This window comes from Emys orbicularis, chromosome 6, assembly GCF_028017835.1.
Source record: "Emys orbicularis isolate rEmyOrb1 chromosome 6, rEmyOrb1.hap1, whole genome shotgun sequence".
In the NCBI taxonomy this organism is placed as follows: Eukaryota; Metazoa; Chordata; order Testudines; family Emydidae; genus Emys; species Emys orbicularis.
Window position 1 is genome coordinate 27,410,196 of NC_088688.1, and position 25,519 is coordinate 27,435,714.

The window sequence follows — 25,519 nt, forward strand, 5'->3', positions numbered from 1 at the left end:
CTTTAACAAACCACTTGGAGTATGAACATAAGTTTTTCTGAAATGAAAAGATGCATGTAACACCTACCTTAGAAGCAAAAGCAACCCTTTGTCTCCAAGATGGGAGAGAGCAGGTTTCATCTGGATAAGGGCATGAAGATTGGCCTAAAAGAGAAGTAGAAAAACTCTTTTTAAAATCCTGAATTTATGTAAGCCATTTAAATTAAAAAGGCAACTATTTATTTAGAATAAGAAATATCCATATAGAAGCTCGGAGCACCTTTAAGAATGAAAATTACAATAGCAGTGATAATTACTCAGAAGCATGCGAAATTGAAAGTATATGACAGATAGTAAACATCACAAAAATTTCCTCCAATATATGCTATTATAGTTCACGAATATTCATTATATAGGCACTCTGTAGTAGGCAACTTAAAACACTTTGCAAAGTAGAATTATCAAAAAAGGTAATTTGATTTAATTAAAAAAAGAAAAAGAAAATATATTTTCCTACATACATTCTTAAGTTATTGCTGTAGACTAATGATGCTCACCTTATCTTCACATGCCTCATCTAAGATATCAAGTGCTTCAGAAGATATGGTTTTATTTTTATCATGCAGCTGGGTCACCAGTAATTCAATCCCCCAGTTACTAAAGAATTCTACATTGGCCCTCAACAATACTCGTAAATGTTTTGTTGCATATAACCTGCAGCTCTGCAACAGAAAAAAAATATTTGCAAGAGAGAATATACAGTAGTTAAATATTAAACATATTTTTCATATTCAAAGGCAGTGCATTTCCATCACAATGTTACATAGCAAATAAGCGCAGTTTACACATTGTTTTGCATGTGTTATTACAACTGTCTACATGTTTCTCTTACAAAAAGTGTGATGTAATTATATTTTCCATGACCACAAGTTATCTGGTCAGGACAAGTCTCACCTGTCTCATCTGAAAGCCAATACTATCTAACAGTCCACTGTCCTTGGCACCGTGTAGAAAATGGTCAGTATCGTTATAAGTGCTGCCTTGTGAATTGCCAGCACTATTTCATAGAGGACAGCATCTACGCTCTACCTGCAGCAATGGTTTGAAAAATCTACTTTTCTCTGATGAGCAGGAAAGCTGGCCCTGGTACCTGAGGGGATTTATACTATCAATTTTTGAAGAATTTAAGATCTCTTACAATATATAGCTTAAGTTTTGAAAATAATCTTCTAAATGTGAACAAATTCAGTGCTGTCTTCCCAAGCCAGACAACTCCAACACTTATGTTGCTACTTGCAGCAGCTTTCCTAAGTAGCAGAGTGAAATGAACAAGACATTGGTCCATTGCTGCTACAGTGGAACCTCAGAGTTACGAATGCCAGAGTTACGAACTGACCAGTCAACCACACACCTCATTTGGAACTGGAAGTACACAACCAGACAGCAGCAGAAACAAAAACAAAAAAGCAAATGCAGTACAGTACTGTGTTAAATGTAAACTACTACAAAAATAAAGGGAAAGTTTAAAAAAAAGATTTGACAAGGTAAGGAAACTGTTTCTGTGCTTGTTTCATTTAAATTAAGCATTTTTCTTCTGCATATTAAAGTTTCCAAGCTGTATTAAGTCAATGTTCAAAAGTAAACTTTTGAAAGAACAATCATAATGTTTTGTTCAGTTATGAACAACCTCCATTCCCAAGGTGTTCATAACTGAGGTTCTACTGTACTCAGAACCCTGTGGGCAGCAATGACAACTGGCAACTATCAAGTCAATTTCAGTAACTATTGTTACTGGGGAAAGCTCTGAGGAAAAGTGGAGGCAGGTAGGTTCAACCTAGGCTACAAACATGTGTTGTTTAGCTTAAGCTTATCCCTAGGAGAGTTGCAGACTAACTTTTACACATGTATTAAATAGCTAGTTAACTGGCAATCAATTAATTTGAGATAAGAAGTCTAGTGAAGACAAGCCATATGATGGTGTAGGATGAGGGTTGTGGGGGAGAGCAAAAGGGGGAACTACAAAAATTCCTTGATTTGGCTTTGCTCAACACAAGGGTAACCCCTGCCCTCCAAGTCTTCCCCACCCCCCAAACTTAGATCTCATGGAGTTCCTCCCTACCTCATGGTGGGAGAAGCATGAGATCCAAGAGTTTCTATCATCATGATTTCTTTAAAGAATATCAATTCCAGTCCAAGGTCTTACTTTCCACTTTCAATCTGTCATCCTGACACAACCTTCATAGTCTCAATTCTCAACCACCCACCTCCCTTGCCCTCAACCTCTTACCTTCACATCCAAAAATCCTCCAGTATTCGCCAGCCTCAAAGAAATACACGGAATTTATAGTAACTGTCTGACTTCCCCTCCCCTAACTCCCTTTTGGCACTGAATTTTGTCCTCTCCAGTCTACAGAAGAACTGCTCTCACCAAGGTAGATCATTGAGAGACAAGGTGGGTGAAGTAACAAATCTTTTATTGGACCAACTTCTGTTGGTGAAAGAGACAAGCTTTCAAGTTACACACAGCTTTTCTTCTGAAGAACAGTTCAAAAGTTTGTCTCTTTCATCAACAGAAGTTGAGCCAATAAAAGATATTACCTCACCCACCTTGTCTCGCTAATATCCTGGGACCGACATGACTACAATACTGCAAACAAAGTAGACAATGACTTTCTTGGGCAAGTCTCAACTTTATTTATCCTTTTTGACATCACTCAAATTGAATCCCTCCTACTTGTCTACTGTATGAAACCTAAACTTCTTGCCCTTTTCTTGAAGATCCACTACACTTCTTTCCTTAGCCTACAGAATCCCACTCGCCTCCTTCACTACAGCAGTTCCAGTGTCAATGCCAATTTTTGTATCCTTCCCTAACTCTGCAATCACGCCTTCCCCCATGCATCTTTCTAAGATTTACTTCAATCAGCTAATGTGTTAAAACTTGTTTTCACTAGGATTTTAACATGTTACCTAACATATTAAAAATCCAACTTTCTCCTAGTGAAGACAAGGCCTTACAGTTATTCCTCAAGAAGATAACCTGGCATTGGTTTATATTTGGTTCATACATTTAAGAACATTTCCCCTCCACCATCAGCTCTCTCAAACCTGAGGGCTCGAAACTATTAAATAAAAGCTTAAATTCTGGAGCCCAATTAGGTGGCAAGGAATGTATTCTATGGCAAGTTGTGCAGTTACAGCATCACAGAATACATGAGGCCCAGGTTATATTTTAAAAAGTTTTCTGTGGTATGCCAGGAGAGTTTGTGTTACACAACTAAGAAAAATGAAAGCCTGTTGTAATGAATGAATATACAACATTTTAAATTAACCAGATTTAGCTTATTAGATTAAACAACAAAAGAAATAAAATGTTTAATAATAAATATTGACAAGCTGTGTGCTTGATTAATTACACTTACATCAGTAGATGCAGTTAAAATTTTGGAAAGGGTGACTCTTGCTAACCCATCTCTGCTGTAATCCAAACTAGAAACTGTCAGTTTTAGTAAGTGATCTTGGTTCTTCAAGGAGCAGAGATTAAGAAGACTGAAAAAAGTTGAAAGAAAATATTAGTTGGAATCCACTTTCAATTTTAATATTTTATGCATGTACACATAATAATATATACACCACCTTGCTAATTTATTATTTTTACTATTCAACATAATATGTTGGGTCAAAGTTAAGGTAAGGACAAATGTTAATCTGATACTGGCTGCTTAAGAAACGTTAGCATGATATTTGACAATGCATGCTGCCTGCCTTTTTCTCATATTTTCAGTGTGTAGACAGAAACATTCTCCCTGATGCAGTCACCAAGATGTTTTTGTCAGTCAGACATGCATGGAAAAAAAGGCCATTCTACAAAATCCATCTGTACTACAGGGCTTTTCCCGAAGAGGTTGGAGAATCCAGTGAGATTTGGGAGGTTTTTAGTTTTGTTGGACATAGGTCTTTATTTACTATTTGCAGGTTTTATAATTATTGAACATGTACCCACAGCATATTACAAACTGAAGTAAATACAAACACTCACCACTGAAACACATTGCATTTTTCAAGCATTTTCACTCCGTGAGGGTGACAGGAGAGTGTACCAAAAAACAGAAAGTAGTGCTGACTAAGGGTGCTTAGTAACCCATTGTTCTGAAGACTGCGTTCTGGTTTCATTCCAGAGGAAGAGTTGAGCCAATGCACAATATCTTTTACCAATTCCTCCAGATAGCCTTGTCCATCCTACCCCAAAAAAGTAAAGATATTTTCATTTATTACTGGTAATGAACAGCTTTAGTTGGTTTTTGTTTACTAAAATGTATTGATTTAAATTTCTCAGAATGCACATATATAAAAATGATAAAATAAAAAAATGTTAACTAGCGCAAACAGTTTAACGAAGTGAAAAAAGCTAAAGGCAAATAAAAAAAAGACTGATTTCAGTGGGAGCTCTGTACCAATTTTGACATATGCAGTATGACAGTTATGAAAAGACAAGGCAAAGTAAAATATTTTAGTATAGTTGAAGGAAAGAAATTTGAGCATGATAATAAGGATACATCCATCTCTGGTACTGAACAAGAGGCCAGGGAGCATTCCACAAAACCCATTTCTGCTTTAAAAACAAAACAAAACAAAAAACCAACTCCTTTTTAATATACAAATCACCACAGTACTGAGGCACTCCTATGCCTGCTGGCCAGGATACCTCAGGATTCTAATTAGACTTGCCAAGATGGTCTTTTTAAATTTTAAAACCCTGAAGTTTTCTTGCAAACATCGTTACTAAAATTAAGATTTTGCTTATCTAGCATAGAGAACTGTCATTTTTTCTTATATCTTGTAGCTGAAATCATTTCTCACCTCTTCAGATTCAAGAAGAAATTCAGTAAACTGGCAACCCACAACAGTGAGTTGCTTAGACTTGGCATAATCCAGATCCAGGTTGGCATACAATTTACTGCTAGGCTTGTAAAAATACAGCAATCGTCGGACAAACCTAATTAAGATTAAAATGAGAATTAGTTGATTACCCTAAAAAAAAAAATCTTACTGTGCTGCAAGAAGTAATATATATGAACTTGTGGGCATGAAAGGGATATTTTGTACACGAGGAGTTACGGTGATGAGTACCAAGTAGATTTATTCGCAAATTACTAAAATTGTAGTCTGCAGAAACAAAGATCAGGCAGCCCAAATAATTATAGCCAGAGAACAATTTCAGAGATGTGACCATGTGAAGAGTCATAAAAATTCTTTCTATGCCTTTTGGGAATGCCACAATAGAAGACAAGCAAAAAATTCAAGTTATCAAGAAGATTTTTTTTTTTTTTTTACAGCGAACAACAAAAGCAGGCAATAAAACAAGTTCATTCAGTTATAATCTCTTCTGTAACATTTCTCCTGTGGAAAATTCAGAGATTACTCCTATCTGTCTGTCTATAAGAGTGACCCCACTTCATGTAGTAACTACTCTTCTCTTGGCAGATTTAAAAAAAAAATGCATGTGTCCTGGTATTTGTTATGTATTTTTAAGAGAAGTCAGACCACATAGTGGCTGGTATGTGTTTGTCTTAAAGAAAAATACATGCCTTCTATGCATGTCACACCATATTTTCCCAACGTGATACTTCTTATTTGGACAGTTTAAACAGAACTTGGGCATTACTAATGATCAAATATGAAGCCCTATAACGGTCTTAGTGCACAGCTACACTGATTCAGGTGGAATCAATTCAGGATTGAAGCAGTAGGGCCCTAAATTTGTAATTTAAAATTATATTAATTTTTCCATAAATCATTAGTCATATTTAGTATACAGCTTGCATACCATACTATAAGAGAACACAGAATCAGAATGCTTTTTAAGGGGTATCTATGACTCTCTATACAAACATTGATTTTTTTTTTTTATTGTTGTTACAGCAGGAATGAGAGAACAGGCCTCTGTCCAAGTCTGACTGACAAAACACAGGGCAGAGAAATTCCTAAGGAGTCCTCTCAAGGCTGTTTTATATTTTCACAAAACAACCAACCTATAATAAGAGCATGTGAGCGAACATAAGTCATAATTAAACATTCTTATGGATTATGCTTATGTGCATCTCTCAAAGATTAAGTAAGGCTAGCAATAACTTGAACGACACAATTGTGATTTAATCATTTTTAAAAGCCATTTTTGATTACTTTAACGCTACAGTCATAAGATTTTCACAACATATATTAGACTAAATGCACTGGCACACAGCACAAATTGTGTATTTACACGATGGAGAACAAAGCCTGGGGAAAAAAAAAAAGTGTTTTGCTGTCAACAATTTTTGAGAATGATACAGTTAACAGTTCATAGCTCTGAGTCATCCAAGACTGCAGAAGGTTGGTTTTTTTTAAATCTATGTTAACTGCAACCAAGAGTTAGAATATTTTATGGCAGTAAAAGCATGGAGATAGCTGTTTGCAATTCTGCACTTGCAGAAATAAGCCTTATAGTAAAAAGCGTCCTAGCTTTTCACAACTTATTGAGCGTTTAAAAAAAAAAAAAATCATTCATCCACTGAACAATGCTTGAATACAGTACAAATCCAGGAAACCGTTACACAGAATTGTAGACATTCCTTTGAGAAGAGTAATATTACAAATGACTGAATCTGGAAAATAATCCTTTATCACATATTACCAGTTAGCAATTACTTTTGTATTCTGTGTGTATGAAAGGGGCAGGAGGAAAGTGGGATACAGTTAGATTGTGGTCATAATGATTATCACAACAACACCACTCATGTTTAGGACAGAATGTAAAGGGTAGCAATCCATTTTTACATTTCCACTTAAAAAGTAGTCTGATTATTTTTACAAAAGAAATTAAGAGGTCAGAGCAAGGTGTAGTGCAGGGGTAGGCAACCTATGGCACTCACACTGCTCGGGTCCTGGCCACCGGTCCGGGGGGCTCTGCATTTTAATTTAATTTTAAATGAAGCTTCTTATACATTTTTAAAACCTTATTTATTTTACATACAACAATAGTTTAGTTATATATTATAGATTTATAGAAAGAGACCTTCTAAAAACGTTCAAATGTATTACTGGCACGCGAAACCTTAAATTAGAGTGAATAAATGAAGACTCGGCACACCGCTTCTGAAAGGTTGCCGACCCCTGGTGTAGTCCTTAAGGTTGCATCTTAGCAGTAGGTTTTCCTCGTAAGTTTACAGAAAAATATCCTGTCAATCTTGGCAAAAGGAGGAAAACTAAAAGACTGTTTATTCAGATCAATGTCTTAGGTCTACATTATGAGTGACATCCCAAAGATATTTACTAACACTTGAAGCTGGGAGTAGAAGTGATAAAAGAAAAATTCCCTTGTTCCAAAGATTATAAATGTAGATGAAAAACACTGCACTTCGTGTTAGAGCTTTTAGTTCTTAAAAAACACCTACATTTGATTTCAAAATTGTTGCTTTTTTCTTTAAAAAAAAAATCTTCACCCTTTTGTTTTGTTTTATGGTACCAGCTGGTATAGTGACCAGGTTTGTTTTACTCTGGAATGTTTCTCAAAATGTTGCCACCAAACACTAAATTGAAGAAATAGTGAAAAGATAATCTTTTGAGGTTTAAAATGTAATGAAGTGTGTTTGGCTAGTTGATATCCTTCTGTTTTAGGGGATAAATATATTTGTACAGAAAATAACTCTTAGCATACATAAATGGCTCCTTATATTTAACCTTTACAACTTAATTGCCTACATTTCATTTTCACAGCTCATATACAGAGTAGAATTTTGAAAAGTTGCATTTACAAGGAATAGCTGATTGAAATATTTCAAATTTTTCCACAGGAAGTCTAAATAAGTGTTACATACCTGTGCAACTGTTCATCTTTATAGTTCCTTAGATTTACATTTGGCCACTAGATAAAGAACAGATATGGCATTATGTAAGACTTGTACATCACTCTTGAGTAATTCACTAAAATTTCTTCACTTCTATATATTGACACAGATGCGTCAGTTACTATTTAAAAATTTCTCATTAGTTATTCTGTTTGTGTGTGAAAAATCTAAAGAAACTGCTGAAGAATGCTTTCATTCCAGTAACAAAGTGTCATCACATCTTTATTTTCTTTCAGTTAGCTGCACAGTTGAACATAGTTACTCACTCATGGTTCTGGCTGTTTATAAATATAAAACTAATGGTTATCAAGTCTGGAAACATTTTAAAATTTTATTTTTTTATGGACAAGCCAATTTTCTCTTTGGTGAGGAGTTGGGGTTGAGAGGTGTGGGCCATTTGTGTCCGTGTACAAAATTCCAGTGAATGCAATTTCAAAATATTGAAAACCAAGTCTGCTTATTTTTCTTATCTGTAAATAAACAGCAACTTTAAAAACAGACATTTTAGAGGGACACAGTCTGCTTGAATTGTTTATAATAATAAAAAATTAATAAGTTTGAATAAATTCAATATTTTGGTACAGCACCTATTAAACAATATTTTAATAAGAATTTTTCTGCTCCCCAGTTGATGTTTATAAGAATCTTTTGGCCAGGCCCGGGAACACCACAAAGCATGCCTGAGCCCACCCCTCCTTGAACAACCACTTCCCGTTTGTGCTCATTCTTTCCTGTTGTCTCTTCACTGTCATCTGTACTTTTATTGTTACAAGTAAACACACTCTTGCAAGGTCTGGGGAAAAAACCCATACACATGAACATTGTCCCTCCTGCCTAGGCAAGGCATGACAGCAATATGATCATGCTAATACACGAGAAGTAGGGCAACTGATTATGCAGTCAGTATCACTTTTCATTAAGTGTGGATAGCACAAAGTTAACAGCTAACAAAAAATAAAGAAAAAAATTCTAAACTTTCAGTTATAGCAATCCTATGAATGATTTGTAATACCAGCAGTAAAAAAATATCAGATAAATGTGATTAAGTCAACAGTGCATAGCTGTCTACTCTATTTCCCTGTCACTCCCTCCTCATTAGCATTCAATAGAATTCAACATTAATGTTAAGGAGAGTACTTTATTTTAGCAAAGCATTTAATGGTGCTGCATGATCATTTAAAATATTTGAATAGTTCTGAATACAAGCAATGTCACTGACAGAAATATCCGAGACCCTTCACCTAAGGGTAAGGATAAATGTCAATGTGAATTGGGGAGGGATAGCTCTGGTTTGAGCATTGGCTTGCTAAACCCAGGGTTGTGAGTTCAATCTTTGAGGGGGCCATTTAGGGATCTGGGGCAAAAATCTGTCTGGGGATTGGTCCTGCTTTGAGCAGGGGGTTGCACTAGATGACCTCCTGAGGTCCCTTCCATGTGGGAATTCTATGATTCTAATGGTATTTAGGTGGGGAGTTGCAGGGATATGTGCTAAATTGGGTTTTTATTAATAATCTAAAATGGGTAAATACCAAATAATTTATATTTGAGGTACTAACTTAAAAACTCCAGTGAATACTGAGAGATAATAAAACGGCATCTAAACAGGTTAAAATACAAGCAAAAAACAAAATGGGATTTCATTTTGGAGGACCTGAAGCTTCATCCTTTGAAACATTTAAAATTTAGTTTGACAAAGTACTAGAAAATATATTGTATGGAAAATCCTCCATTGGCATGAAAATTAACCAGATGGCTTAGTAGTTTTTTATTTTCTAATTTCTCCAAATTTTATGAGGAGAAACCTTAGCGGTCTACTAAATGCAATTCTTGTTTTTCAATTCAGAATAAGACAATTGAATAGAAAAACTAGGTGACATTTTGAAAAGCAGAAATACCAGAGTATTCAAACACTCCTAATGAAAAAAACAAAACAGGAACCTACTTTTATGAGACGACTTCAGAAGTATCTTCTCATAGCTTCCTTCTAATATTACAAACTTTAAGCTCACATAAGAAATAAGCCAAATTAGTTTTTTTATGAAATAGGTTGAAAAAATATCATGAATTTTCTTTGCTCACCTTCAGTATGGTCCCTATCAGATTCCAATTCCACTCAAGGTTTTCTTTATGATGAAGTACTTGACTATCTCTAAGATTCATTACAAGTGCTTCCTCTGTATCCTAGAATATTAGAAAAGAAGTGAAAATAGGAAGTTACTTTGCTGCACTTTACCCTAACATAAAAAACGCTTATGATAAAATCTACAATCGTTTAATGAATTGTTGTTGATTATATTGCAACTGTACTAATGCTTGACAAACAGCATTCTACATCAAACAAGGTTACACTATCAGCAGTGAAATAAGCATTATAAAGTCTAAACCTCACATTAATTTATAGTACATTTTTGAAACTGAAGACAAATTCCAATGAAAAGCATTTCCTCCTTTTTTGCAAAAACCTATCATGTGTGTATACAACTCAAACTGCAGCATTCTGGTGCCGCAATGACAGCCTAAAAGTGAAACTGACTAAAAACTCGTCTTGAAATTAAATAAACTAGTTTAGTTTCATTGCCAAAGCTTAGAAAAAGTAGTACGTTGCATTTTAGCAGTAGGTTTGCAAAGTAGCAGTAAGATGCAAAGTAGCAGACAGCATAAGAAGCAAAAAGTAAATTCGATTTTCAGCATGCCTTCCAGTTCTGAAAGTCAAATATGTTCATTTTTATTATTATTAAAGTTAAAAGTTTGCAAAACAGGCAATTACATTTATTTTACTAAAGTTAAAAGCAAACCTCACAATATCCCTTAAATGATCTGGCTGCTGAAGAGAAAGTGCATAAAGGATCATGGATTAAACAAAAACAGAAGTGGTAATATCATAAAAAAAAAAAAAAAAAATCGGGATTTCTGGAGAATGGTTTAAAAATCACAACATAAATTAACTTCAGAGTCTCTGATATTTAACGTTAAGCTTACTAATAGTTAAATGGTTAATCAAAATACCTTTAAAACAAAGATATCTTTCTGCACACGGTATTGATCCCTTTTTTGGTGTGTTGAGATTGCCTTCTGAACAATATGATCTAAATGGAGGCTGTAAGGTTTAGGTCCTCGTTTCTTCATCTCATGAAAGCGTTTTAAACAATTTAGCGCTGCACTGGCTCGTCTAGTAGGGAAAAATATTGATATTTATCACTGTTCAATAGTACAATAAAACACAGGCCACCATTGCTAAGTCTTGTATTAAATAAGCCTGGGTCAACCAAGAAGTTGTCAATGAGAAATGACTGTTCTGAATTCAAAAAGAAAGAGTAAAATTACTGTCCTCTTATAATTCTAGAAGGTGCAAGTTCCAATAGGTTTATACTCTCCAGTCTTGTACCTTCAGTGGGAAATTAGTTTTGAGAATGTTAGAGATAGGAAACAAGGGGAAAACAGGACATGGGCCATTCAGGAATCAATCAAACTAGCATCAGACATCAAACAGCTTATGAAATCAAATATTCATCATGAACTTGAACACTGAGGGCATGTCTTCACTACCCGCCAGATCGGCGGGTAGCGATTGATCTATCGGGGATCGATTTATCGCGTCTAGTATAGACGCAATAAAAATCAATCCCCAATCGCTCTGTCGTCGACTCCGGAACGCCACTGCAGCGAGAGGCGGAAGCAGAGTTGACGGGGGAGCGGCAGCGGTCGACTCGCCGCTGTCCTCGCAGCCAGGTAAGTCAACCTAAAATACGCAACTTCAGCTACGCTACTCGTGTAGCTGAAGTTGCGTATCTTAGGTCGACCCCCCCGTAGTGTAGACCTAGTCTAAGAACTAGGGAGACATACCACTTGCCTAGATACAAGACCAAATGATGTGCATTAATTACAAGTTTTACAAATGAAAAGGATGGTTTGGGAGCTTTTTTGTGTGTGCTTTTAAAAAAGTACAGCAATCCTAAGAATACCAGCACTAATAGATATGGTTGTAATACTTGGATATACACTGTTCCCTACTTGGGAGATATTTTCATCTACACCTTTACCTCGATATAACACTGTCCTCGGGAGCCAAAAAATCTTACCGCGTTATATCAAACTTGCTTTGATCCACCGGAGTGCGCAGCCCCACCCCCCCGGAGCACTGCTTTACCGCGTTATATCCGAATTCATGTTATATCGGGTCGTGTTATATCGGGGTAGAGGTGTACCTTTTTTTTTTTTTTTTTTTTTTAAAAACAACTTTTAATACAAGTGTTATTTGATGGATAACTACACTCACAAATTGTAACTTTGGAACTCCTAGATCAAGACAATACAGACAGTGCTGACAGGGTCAGGGTCCCCAGATATAACAGATGTGATATCAGTAAGACTATATTTCTTCAGTAGAGACAGGTAGGGAGAAATGGAGTTAAGTGGCTAAGGACACCTTTGACCCTCTGAATTATTTTCAGAGGGGGCAAAAAGGAGAAAAATTGTAAGCTAAAGTGTGGAGGTGTGCCATTTCTATTCTTCAGTTCCTCTCCTCACCCACTGCCCTGACCAAGTGTGAAAGTTACCAGTTACTGCTACAGATCTTCTATTCCTTCCCTGGCATCCACTTAAGTCCAACGTTAACAGATTAAAATTAGAATGTCACCACTTTTATAATAGTCCAACATTTAAATTAAAACCATTTTGTGGATTTTTTTTTTTTTTTTTTTTTTTACTTTCAGCAGAATTTTTAAGACATGCAATACTCATACTTTCACAAATGTGTCACCACTATAAGACTTTCTACGGCTTTCTTCATACTAACTACTCTTGCAATGCAAAAGAAATATAGGCAGAATTATAAGCACATAAAAAAAGAATCCCCACCCCCACCCTCAATATGTACAACTTAGTTAGCAGTTAACATTCTTGCCAAATTGTACTCAAGCCTTTCAATAACACCTTGGAAATCTTCTTAGAAACCTTTATTATTTTTAGTATTTATGATACCACCTACAGCCATCGAACTTAGCACCAGAAATTTTACAACAGTAGTTTAAAAATAATTCAGTGTTTATCATTAAAAGCACAATGGAGAAAGTAAAATATCAAGGAATTTCTTTCCTGGTTTTATCATCACTGGATACAAATTTGAAAAGCCAGATCAAAAATAATACTGAGAATAACCTGAACCATCACAAATAATAAAAAACAAAAATAATACTGAGAATAATACTGAGCAATCACAAATAATGACTACAATACTTCGCACAATTTACTACAAAATTGTTTAGCTTTGTAGAGGACATAATACTTAAGCATACTCAATAATGTAAAAGCACCTAGAGTTATGTATAGGCAATTTATAGATTAATTGGAATATTTATTCCAAATTTCTGACTTCTGTCATGAATAAAATACACTACATGCAAAAATTCACTCTTCTGAAATTGAACAGCAAAAAAGTTAAATTTTAGTAAAAAATCTTAAACATTTAATTAATTTTCTTCTTTCATATTTACTGTGAGGAATAAACGGCTTTTATAGATATTTAGTTTTAGTCAGTGTTGCTGGCATATAGCTTTCAATTCATTATTGTGACAGTGCCAGACAAAAAACAAACAAACTATGATTAGTGTGTAACTACTAGCAAATACAGTATGTCTGCTCCATCAAATGCAGTGGTAATTGTTTGAAGCTTCTGCTTTGTTTGCGCCTCATGTTTAAACAGACCTACAGCATAAGAAACATTTTGAAAATGAGTGGAAGCCTCAAACAAAAGAAGCTGTAGCAGGAGACAGAAGCTATTTCTCTGGGTTTTTTAAATCACTGTCTTTTGGAAAGTCAAAGTCTTTTTGAGACTGAGCATTTTCATTTCTAGTTCCTGAGTTTTCAGAGAAAGTCTAACATTGAACTTCAGTTTTTAATTTTGCTATTAATGCTTCATAAATTTATCAAATTACTAATTAATATAGCTAGAGTTAAACATTGGCTAAGGCAAGTTTTTTGCACAGCCATTCCTAATTTTAAAGGCTTAACCTTTCCAGAAGGTTAAACACTAAACCACTTCAAACACTTAAGGGAGACAAAATTCAGAACACATCTCAAGTAATGTGGTTTATACTGTTTGGTCCGATATTAATTATTATTATTATATGAATTAATAATAATAATAATAATAATAAAGATCTCTTCTTAGTAATATGAACTGCCTTGTAAAAAATAATTCTTGTAATACCTGATGCAAAGTAGTTTTGATACGACAAACTTACTCATATCAAAATCTTTCTTTCAATTCGGTCTGAATTTCAGGATTAATTATGGTCACTATATTGCAACTTTGGAACTTATATGCTGTACACTGAAACAATATTTACCTGTACTGCATATATGTACTAACCATTAATAACTACAGACATAATTCCAGTAAGGGTCAAAACACATTTATGTATGCACACTTTTTTAAAAAACAACAGTTTTTAACTGTAATAAATATATATTGTATATGTTCACACATTCTCAGTATCTTAGTACAACATAATATGCTTACAGTCTTTTCTCCTTCAGGATATCAAATGATGCTGCCATATTCATTAGCGTTGGTAAGCAGTGCAAGTGATGGCTATGTGAATGAGGAAGGATTGTGTTTGCCTGAAAGAGAGATATTTGTTATTAAAAACTAGGTCCAGCTATTCATCAATATTATACTTTTTCAGCCATATTCCACAAAAATCCCACTGACTTTAACAGAACTTTCCTATGCAAAACAATGACACAATATGGCTCGATTTGCCCTTTTCATATAACACAGCTCTATGTTAGAACACTTTCTTATACATGATTACAGATTCCCATTACATTAAGCCTTCTTTACTAAAAAGAGACAACCTTGAAATATACCACATTTGGTAAAAAGCATTTAAAATAGTTCTAGAGACTGCACTTGCCTCTGAAGTCTCCTGTTAACTTCTGGTTTTACAATCAAATTAAACAGTGAAAATGATAATACAAAATGTTGTCAAATGCCCAAAGTAAACAAAATGAAAGATAGCAAAAAATATTCCTTTCAACTGTAGTATGAATACCATGATGATACTTGTAACAATACTCAGGAAAAAATATGAAACAGAAATGAGAGGTTTTCAGTTGCTAGTGACCCTTTGGAATACTCAAGATTTGGCTGCCAAAAATGTTGTTGCAGATGCTGCAACTACGAAAGTGCACAAAAATATTTCTTCAAGTGTTGAAATAAGGGTCAAACCCTATTGTCCAGAATGGTAAAGAATTTAATCCATTCAGAATAAATCTTAAAGGCTTACACACAAATATCTCTGTCATAAGATTATTATTAAGATTCAAAGTCAAGCACCAAAATTAGAAAATACTAGAATGCAGGGTTGCCCGTCAAACCATAATTTACTCACTCCCCCTTCACACACATCCCCGCCTGCACTCACCATGGGTGTATGCATTATGACAAAACCTTTAATTACATACTATTTTTTCCACAGGGCCTTTGCCTCATTCAGCACACAGGATGGACCTGCTCTGGGATGAAAAACGTTGTCTGTAGGACTCCTCCCTCCCCCTTTATTTGTTGCAGAAGTTGTAAGGTGTGTAGTGAATGAAACAAAGGACTGCAGGAAGAGAAAAGCTGGTCTCATGGTTAAGGCAAGCTTAACAATATGTGACACTACCAATCCTATCTATAATGAACAATAAGCCCTGACTTACCATGTGCAAAAGTTCTCCTAACAGGATTGTTGCTCTAACAGACACATGGTCATCACTGCTTGTAATTACCTCAACCAGACCCTTAAAGAAAAGTAAAAATGTACTGAAATAGCTGCATTTAATGTACACATATTTTAGTATTATTTTGAGGAAATGATCATTCTAACTTAAACTCTGCACTTACTTCTAAAAGTCCATTAGTAATAAAAGCCGAAAGCACCAAAGCCAAATAATTATCCATGAGGTCAGGTCTGGAAAAAAAAACAACAACAAAAAACATGCACACAATGTAAAATGTGTAGTTTCTTCTTCTGTTTTTATTTTTCATTATAAAACTTAGAAAACAATACAGCTTGTGTCACAAACAACACCACAACAATCATCCAGTTTCAGTCACAAAATGCTACCTTGATCTGGCTCGATGGGGTAATATAGTTTTAGATTCAGCTGCTACAAAACCATCAGAAAGTCTCCAACAGTCCTGAAACCGACTTGGATCTAGAGCAAGAAAAATGTGGACATCAGTAATTGTAACATTTAACTTTAAAGGGTCATTTTAATATCGGCAGTTGCATTTATTAGAATAAATTATTCATTACATTAGCAACAATAAGTGGTTTTGTTTGTTTCTTCTAATCTCCAGTGTAGACCAAAACAGTACAAATACGATTTTCACATTCTTCACTTTAATACAGCACTGAACTTGTAATTAGCAAATACCATAATTACGACTAACTAAAACGTAATATGAGACACACAAGGTGGCTGAAGTAATATCTTTTATTGGATCAACTAAAAGAGACTTAAAGCTCAGAACGTATATTATACATGAGCACCAGTTCTCAGACTGCAGAGAAGTAGTATTGCTAACAATATGAGCATGATTTGTTCTACTATACACTGACTGCTAAAGTGTGTGTCAGACAACAGAATTTTGTAATCTAGACCAAGCTTTAGTCAGCAACTCTGCCGAAGATTTAACTTGGGAGGCTGGGAAAACTGTACACTACTGCAGGGTAGAAGGGAGAGGCTACTTCCTGTCCTCTGCCCTTCCTCCTGAGTCCATACTCCTGCAGTGAAAACCAAAGGAGAGGCTGCTTCTACAGAGTTGCAGGAGAGTGTGGCTTCTCCTGACATAAAACTAGTACCACTCAGTGAAAGGACATTTGACACTGCAGCCTCACACATCCACCTCAAGGGGATTATGGAAAATCTGCAGTACGGATGAGAGTTCCCATTATAATTACATGGCTAAACCGGACAGTCTCTACGCAAAAGAATAAATGGACACAAATCTGACATCAGGAATCATAACATTCAAAAAACAGTAGAACACTTCAATCTCTCTGGTCACTCAATAACAGACCTAAAAGTGGAAATTCTTCAACCAAAAAAACCTTCAAAAACAGACTCCAACTTGAAATTGCAGAACTGGAATTAATTTGCAAACTGGACACCATCAGATTAGACCTGAAAAAAGACTGGGAGTGGTTGGGTCATTACAAAACCTAAACCTATTTTCCCCAATACTAATTTCCCCCCCTACTGTTACTCATGCCTTCTTGTCAACTGTCTGAAATGGGCCACTCTCATTACCACTTCAAAAGTTATCTTTCCTCCCTTGGCATCCTGCTGTTAAGTGAATTGTCTCATTAGACTGACCTCACATTTGGTAAGGCAACTCCCATCCTTTCATGTATTTATTTATACCTGCTCCTGTATTTTCCACTTCATGCATCTGATGAAGTGGGTTCTAGCCCACGAAAGCTTATGCCCAAATAAATTGGTTAGTCTCTAAGGTGCCACAAGGACTCCTCGTTGTTTTTATATTTGTAAAGGCATTGGAAACAAAGATTAAGTCTATTTGCTGTGTGGAAAAAATGCAACAAACAGAAAACTGATTAAAGTCAGATGTTTAGAAAAATCAAAGATTACTTTAAAATGCTGTTTTAAACAGTCAAAGTGCTAGCCAGAGGTTGTCATGGGTGATAATACCCTTAAATAACATTAGCAGCAATGACGCATTTCAGAGGTGATGTTCTTTGAAATTATATAATTAGCCTAGTAAAACTTAACTCATCTAGAATTCTTGTGTATTGCTGAAATGTATTCTACCCCTCCAATGCATCTTAGATTAAAAAAGTCTACACAGCAACATTATTATTTAAATTTGACAAATGAATCTAAAAATGTACTAATTTTAATTAGACTTATTTGGAATATGTTTACAAAGTGAAATGTACCACTGATAGCAGCAAGAATTCACATTATTAAAGATGAATTCTCTTATGCAATAGGATGCAATCCTACAACATTCCCCACCCTCCCAATAATAGATATCAACTATAGATTTCTCTGACCTAACTTTTGATAACTCCTTGTCTACAGTCAAAGTATCCTATTAACCTACAGCAATAGATTTACCTGGTGTCTTTTAAGATTAATTGCCCCCAGTACATCTCCTGTACTACTTTTACAGCTGATGTAGTAATAAAATCAACAAAAGCCAGAACAACGGAGATACACTTGAAAGTAATCAACAGCTGAAAACAAGCCAATTTTTAAACAAGTATTTTTTAAAAACAAATTAAATGATGAAATAGTCAATATTGACATGATTTACTGTGGCAGGGAAAACCCCAAAGGACTCAAATTTTAGAAGAATTAAATAAGTAGGATGACCTGTACTGTGCATTGATTCTTAATACCTACCTACACTGAGAAGTGCTTCTATGAATTCTTCTGTCACAACAGGGAGAGGAAGGCGAAATATATCATAAAGAACCTCAAGTAGACCTCGCTACAAATACAAAAGGAAAATATTTATTTTCACAAGCTATTAGAAACCTGAACTTCACTTTAAAGCTAGAAGAAAAAGTCACTATCTTGAAAGTTAGAAAGTTATCCAAAATGAAAAATATATTCAAATATAACTATTTGAAGCAGGCTATCAAGCAGCAAAAACTGTTACACTCAATTTGTCTTGACTTTTTATTTTTAAACTTTATTTTTATTGTTTTTATATAAAGAAAGCAATATAATGAAACCAAAAAACACATACAAAGGAGGAAGTAGCATTTAAAGTTCAATGTTCATAATTTGCTAAACCTGTAAAAAAACCAACCCCCCCCAAACCAATTAAACCCCAAAACAAACAAACAAAATCCTGAACTCATAAAGGTCATGCAGTGACTAAATAGATAAATAAGTGAGAACACAGTCTACGAATATCAGGATCTAATATGTACTAAGCTTCAAAGATGTGCAATAGTTTCATGTGTGACTAGACATCCTCATATTTTTCCAAGTGTTAATATTAGAGTCATTTTTTTCCAATAATGCAGTAGTAGAGAGCTCACTCAGCCAATCTGTGTATGAAGGGGGAATTGCAGATTTTCTAAAAGTAACTTCTTCTGGCCACTAGAATAGTAGACAATGTTTTCACCCCTCAGCTCATAGAGAGCCAAGAAGCGATACTACAAACCATTTTTTAATGTTAACTAATCATTCCAACTCATCCAGCACCCCTGCGCACATATATATACACATAGAGAGAGAGAGAGAGAGAGTGTAAGTATATATAATATTCCATAACATGTGTTTGAGAGGTCTAGAGGATGTGCGAAAGGTTGGCATGGTCTCCAACACTCACTCTGCATTGCTAATCTAGCCTTAAAGAGTCTGGAGTCCAGTAGCACCTGTTTAATATCTTGCTCTGGAAGAATAGCAAGGACTTGAAGTATCTTTCACATTAAGCCAGATATCTTTCCAGATTTCTGTTGCGATAGTAAGGCTAAGTTCTTTTTCCAATTTTCTGTCAGACAGAGGATACTGCAAAACATTAAGCCATCTAGAAGTCATTCCTACACAGTGACTTGTTTCCTTATTTCTTAACATGTTCACCTAGAGGAGAGAGAGAGTTAAAACAGACCAATTGTTCCCTATCAGTGTGTAAATCCTTGACTATAGTCACTGAAAGAAGGAACTGAGAAACAGCAGTGGCTGGTATTTGTCACACATGTAATAGAAAATCAGTTGATCATCTTCAATTTTTGTTAATCCTTTTTCTATCCAAATGGTCTTAAGCATGGAGTTGGCCCTGATTCTGAGGTGCGGGTTATCCTATAGTGATACAGAAAATGAGCAAGATTGGATGCTGTAACGTATTGCAGTATGCCCCATGTAGAAGCAAAGATTGGATTTTTCCTTAAGGGTACGGATAGACTCCAAATGGCATAAACTAAGCTTTTTTTTAAATCTCAAACCAAGCCGATACATATACAGAGCCACCACTGGATGTGAACCACCTTAAAATAGAACGCATTTGGAATACTGTATAATATAAATACAAATCTGGATATCCCATACCTCCAGTTGCCCAGTATTTCAGGGTCTTGTGACACCCACGAGGCAATTTTTTATCCCATATAAACTGCATAATACACTTATTTTTATTTGAACGAAGAGCATGGGAAAGATTTTGAAAGGCAAGAGGCTAATCATATAAATCAATCCTGGGAAAACATTCATTTTGGCTACTTCTGTTCTCCGCAGTAAAGATGACAGGACAAGACACCATCTTGCTACAACCTTGGAAGTTTGTTTAAATATATAGTGCATACTTACACAAACAATTTTCAGAAGATTAGGACAAATCTTAACACTTAAGTAAGTGATTTCCTTGTATATTTGAAATTGAGAATACTGAAATTGAGACGGGTCTAATCTTTTGGATACACCCATTGCTTGTGATTCATTCCAATTAATGAGAAAACCAGAGATCTCTCCAAAAATGTCAACTACATCAGTTATGGCACAGATGAGGATGGATTCTTCAAAAAGTACAAAAATGTCATCAGCATATAAACTGATTTTGTTCTTCCCGGTTCACACCTTCAATGGCTGAGAACTGATAACGTACACAGCATTGGTTCGAGAGAGATTAAAAAAGGAGAGACGACAGAGGACAACAGAGTTGTCCTATTTTCTGGTTGAAATCCTGGAGAAAAAAATCCATTAGTTGACAGTGAAACAAGGGAGAGTTGTAGAATACACTAATCCAGTTCAGGAATATTGGATCAAATTCAATTTTTATTTATTTATTTTTTTTTAAAAGAACAGCCATTGGATAAGTCCATTCAACCCTGTCAAAGACCTTCTCAGCATCTAGAGAAAAGCTATAGAGGAAATTTCTGAAATATGAGCTTGCTGGATCGAGTAATTTTTCTCTATCACCAGTCAATCTTCCTTTAATGAAACCAGGCTGATGGGATGATGGTGTTCAATTATATAGCAAAAATTTTTACAATTATTTTGCAATCTGTATTCGACAGAGATATGGGCAGAAGCTGACACAGTTGCAACTGTTTTTGCTCTTCTTCAGTATTAAAATAAATAAAGCAGTTGTCATTTCACAAGACATGGCTTCTTTTTGGACTGTTCCAGTAAAGACCTTTGAAAGAATAGAAGATAACTGATTACAAAGTGTTCTGTAGAAATCTTCCAGAATGTCATCCATTCCAGGACTAACAGATTTATTTGGGCATAAGCTTTCGTGGGTAAAAACCTCACTTCTTCAGATGCATCTGAAGAAGTGAGGTTTTTACCCACGAAAGCTTATGCCCAAATAAATTTGTTAGTCTTTAAGGTGCCACCAGACTCCTTGTTGTTTTTGTAGATACAGACTAACACGGCTACCCCGATACTTGATCCATTCCAGGAGCCTTTCCAGAATTAATTTTTTTTATAGTATGTTCAATCTCTTGTGTTGAGAAATTTTTGTCAATAAACAACATTTGTTCTGAAGTTATGGTATTAAAAGGCAAGCCTTCAACAAAATGATCAAATTTGTTAGCGTCAAACTGGTTGTCTGATTTATATGAAAGCTTGACAGAATTGCTTTAAGTGATTATTTATATCTATTAGTTCAAAGATGACACTCCCATTTCCTTGTAATATAGAAGAAATATTGTTACCGGATAGTTCCATCTTAAGTCTTCTGGCAAGTAGTTTACCTCCTTTATCTTCTCCATTCATAAGATCTTTGTTTGGCTCTGACAAGTGTAAATTCAATTTGGCTGGATAAGCATTTATTAGGTCAATATTTGGAGCGGATTAGGGAACGTAGGAGTTTTTCACTATTTGGGTCAAGTCTTGTGCATTCTCTCCAAATCATCTATTTCCTTGGTAACTTGAGTCTCTCTCCTTTTGGGAAGTATACTTGAGCATCCACCCCTTGCAGTAGCTTTCAGAGCTTCTCAAAAGAGGGTCTCTCAGGCAACTGAGTCCTTATTTTCTCATATGAAGTTAGAGTTAGAATATCAGGGTTGGAAGGGACCTCAGGAGGTCATCTAGTCCAACCCCCTGCTCAAAGCAGGGCCAAGCCCCAGACAGATTTTTGCCCCAAATCCCTAAATAGCCCCCTCAAGAATTGAACTCACAACCCTGGGTTTCGCAGGCCGATGCTCAAACCACTGAGCTATCCCTCCCCCTGAATCAACTATGCAACAAATTTTTGTATCTTTTAGTTCAGCTTCCCACCTAGAAGACTTCAATGAAGTGTAACCAGCATCTATGGTGAGTATAACTGGCATATGATATGCTAATTTTGTATAATCAATAGCTACTTCTAGGCATGCTAGAATCAGATAGAAAAGGAAAGTCAATTCTGGGAGTAAGATGAATGTACTACAGAGAAATAGGTATAGCCATGCTCCTTGGGGTGTCTCAGTCTCTATATATCTTTTAAATAAAATTCATTAATAATGAAGGTTGGCCTATTGCGTTTTCAAGCTGGGTCTTATGCAATTGGATTTGTCCAGATGTCTTTCTAGGGTAGTATTTCAATCACCTCCCTTTAGTACAAGAATATCTTTTATATTATATTGGCAGTGTCTTTGAAACATTTAGAACGACCTCCACTTGGATTGTAACAGCTTCCTAGAATTAACCTTTTTGAGTCAAAACAAGGATTATCCTTCAAGAAGGATCATCTTCCCTCAGGATCAGACCAACAGTGTATAAACTAAGATGATGTGCTTCTGCTCTTAGAATTCAATGATGAATGATTTGCTACACCTTCTTGATTCTGTTGGCATCTATTTCTGCTAGATTAATTTCCTGCAATAAAGCTACTTGGCATTTATTTTAAAATCTGAGATGTCAAGATTTTTAATTATTTTGGAAGGTTTATTGAGTTCCCTCATGTTCCGGGATCATACCCTAAGAAAATTCATGGCAAGTTTTAAAAGATATATTAAGATATATAACTTTATTGTAAAGATATGTATTTCTAGTTAATATTGTTAAACCACATCTCTAAAATATGGTGTGTATTTATATACGTTAGATAACTGGTTAGTTTTCAATGAATTTATGCCTTCAATTAGGCCTCTAAGGTGTCAGGTATACAAAAGGATCTATAGTTAAATATCCAAAGAATAAATATAGTTGTATTTCAAAGTATATTTGTAACAGGGGCAGGGGAAAACACTTAAAATAAGCCAGTGTGGGCATGTTCAGATCCCTGAGGGTATCTGTTTCATTCTCTCCTCCCCTCCCATATTATCTAATAATATTCTAAACATCACTAAATGCAAACACATTTTCTAAGAACATGTATAATATATATATGCATATACATACATAGAGTCACCACATATAAATTCACAACTGATTTGGTCAATGAAATACTAATTAGGACAACTAATCTGAATAAGAAAAAATACAATATTCATATTCATAATATGTAAATGCCCTGCACAAACTGAGTAACTAGTGTTATTTAGGGTTTAGGTTATGAAGTACTTTACATGTCAGGAATATTGACTGCTCCAAAGGACTTGTGGTAAACATAACATGATCTATCAGAGGAAGAACTAGTGAAGAGACTGTCTAGCAGTGCAAGTTGTGATGACTGGGGTTGGTAATACTTCCTTGAGTACATGGTGCTATATCCCCCAGCTTAGTGTTAAACTGTTACCCCATGCATTGCAGTGTTGTTTGTACTCAGCTCCAAAGTGGGTAAACTGAAGAGTTCAGCCTAACTGCTAGATTATATAGGTGATTATTATTATAGCATATCTACAAGGATACATAAGAAAAACTGATTTTTCAGCATGTGGAAGTATGCTCTTTATGGTGAACCATTACGTTATTGTTGGTAAAATCTGGCTGCAATGTTAAGCATCTTACAAATTTTGCAGAAGGTTTTGCAAAATCTTGTAAAGCTTGCTAAATCCATAGTGAAAGTAGATGCACATCAACTCCCATATGACATTGGTCCCCTAGGATTTGCTTTATGTCATTGAATGCAGTCCTCTTTTTGTTAAGCTCAGCTGAGAAGTCAGGACAAAGAAATGTTGTGCCCTTTGTACATAAGGGTTTCGGCTTTTCTGGCAGCATTCATTAACATTACTTTATCATTGAACTTCAGCAACTTGAAGATAAGTCTGGGCTTGTCAGATTCCAACTTTCTAGCATCAGGAATTCAATGAGATCTTTAAATATATGGGGGGAGAGGGAGGCAATAAGGAGTCCAATTTAAATGGGTCAGGGAGCAGCTTCTGGAGAAAGCTGATAATATTCTTATCCTCTAGACCTGCAGCAATACCCAAGATGTGAAGGTTGTTTCTTTGAGATCCGTTTTCCAAGTAATCCTGTTTTTCTTCCAATTTGTTTAGTCTAAGGCCTGGTCTACACTAACCCCCAAATTCGAACTAAGGTACGCAACTTCAGCTACGTGAATAACGTAGCTGAAGTCGACATACCTTAGTTCGAACTTACCGCAGTTCAGACGCGGTCCACACGCGGCAGGCAGGCTCCCCGTCGACTCCACGGTACTCCTCTTGCCGAGCTGGAGTACCGCAGTCGACGGCGAGCGCTTCCGGGATCGATTTATCGCGTCCAGACCAGACGCGATAAATCGAACCCGGAAGTTTGATTGCCAGCTGTCGAACTACCGCGGTAGTGTAGACCTGGCCTAAGTTTTAAGGAGGCAGTTTCTTCTTTAATTTTACTCGTTTCAATGGCAGCCTTTTGTGGCTCATTTTCCAAGTAACCCATTCTCAATTTTACATCACATACTTCTTCAGAGAGGCCGCGAATATCTTTTGAGATTGAATCCACTTGGTAAGGAGGAATTTCTTCAGTGCCATGATATCCTGAGGTAGGTTCTGCTGTGGCCTTTCTCCCCCCAGCTCTTTAGGTGATTCAGGCTTAGGTCTTTGGTTGCCTCTCATTTTTTCCACTGGAATCCATGTTCAACAGTCTGAAGTTTATCCAGGGAATTTAAACTTTTATGACAGAAACTTAGTCAAATTTGCTAGAAAAGTAATAATTAAATTAATATATGGGGTGACAAGAGGTCTAGGACTAGGCAGCCATCTTTCTCACAGGAAACTTCAAGGTGAGAGTCATGTGGTATCCATGTGTAGATTTAAAAAACAAACAAACAAACAAACAAAAAAACCTGATTCTAGCTGTATCAAAATTTGGCTAAAATAAAGTAGAAAATTACTGTCTTAACTGTTATATTACATTATACGTAACACAATACAAAAAGACACTACAATGCTATTTAAATGACAAAAGGGGGGAATTTATGAGTTGCCACTACATTCTTAATTAGCAAGGACTGTACAAGCCTTGCAGTGCGTCTAAAATATAGCTACTAAATGATACACAAATAAATACAAAAGTCAAATTAATGTAGTATTCTGTATTAAAGACAATAAAATAATATTTCTGTGTTGACAAAAGTAATAAAATGAAAAGTTAAATATGAAAAACACTTAGATCAACTAGTTCATCTCCCTGTCAATAAAGGATTGTCTCCATGTATACGTTTTCTAGTGTTTAGTCAGTCTCCAACTATATGTGTTTTTTCCTACTTCACACAGAGACATGAGTGATCAATTGCATTTTTTTTTTAAACTTTCGCTGGAGGCTAT

The 25,519-nt window shown here is 35.5% G+C and overlaps 1 protein-coding gene across 1 annotated transcript in view; it reads right to left on the minus strand.

The window, feature by feature from the left end:
- RICTOR (RPTOR independent companion of MTOR complex 2) overlaps window positions 1-25,519 on the minus strand; it is a 76,133-nt gene that overhangs the window by 34,428 nt on the left and 16,186 nt on the right. Inside the window, exons 6-18 of the mRNA XM_065406075.1 lie at window positions 18,282-18,369; window positions 15,977-16,067; window positions 15,754-15,820; window positions 15,570-15,650; window positions 14,386-14,486; window positions 10,872-11,034; window positions 9,945-10,046; window positions 7,836-7,882; window positions 4,840-4,975; window positions 4,019-4,218; window positions 3,402-3,528; window positions 537-701; window positions 68-144 (exon numbers count right to left, since the gene is read on the minus strand). Of these exons, the coding sequence (XP_065262147.1) occupies window positions 68-144; window positions 537-701; window positions 3,402-3,528; window positions 4,019-4,218; window positions 4,840-4,975; window positions 7,836-7,882; window positions 9,945-10,046; window positions 10,872-11,034; window positions 14,386-14,486; window positions 15,570-15,650; window positions 15,754-15,820; window positions 15,977-16,067; window positions 18,282-18,369 (1,445 nt within the window). The remainder of the gene's footprint in view (window positions 1-67; window positions 145-536; window positions 702-3,401; window positions 3,529-4,018; window positions 4,219-4,839; window positions 4,976-7,835; window positions 7,883-9,944; window positions 10,047-10,871; window positions 11,035-14,385; window positions 14,487-15,569; window positions 15,651-15,753; window positions 15,821-15,976; window positions 16,068-18,281; window positions 18,370-25,519) is intronic.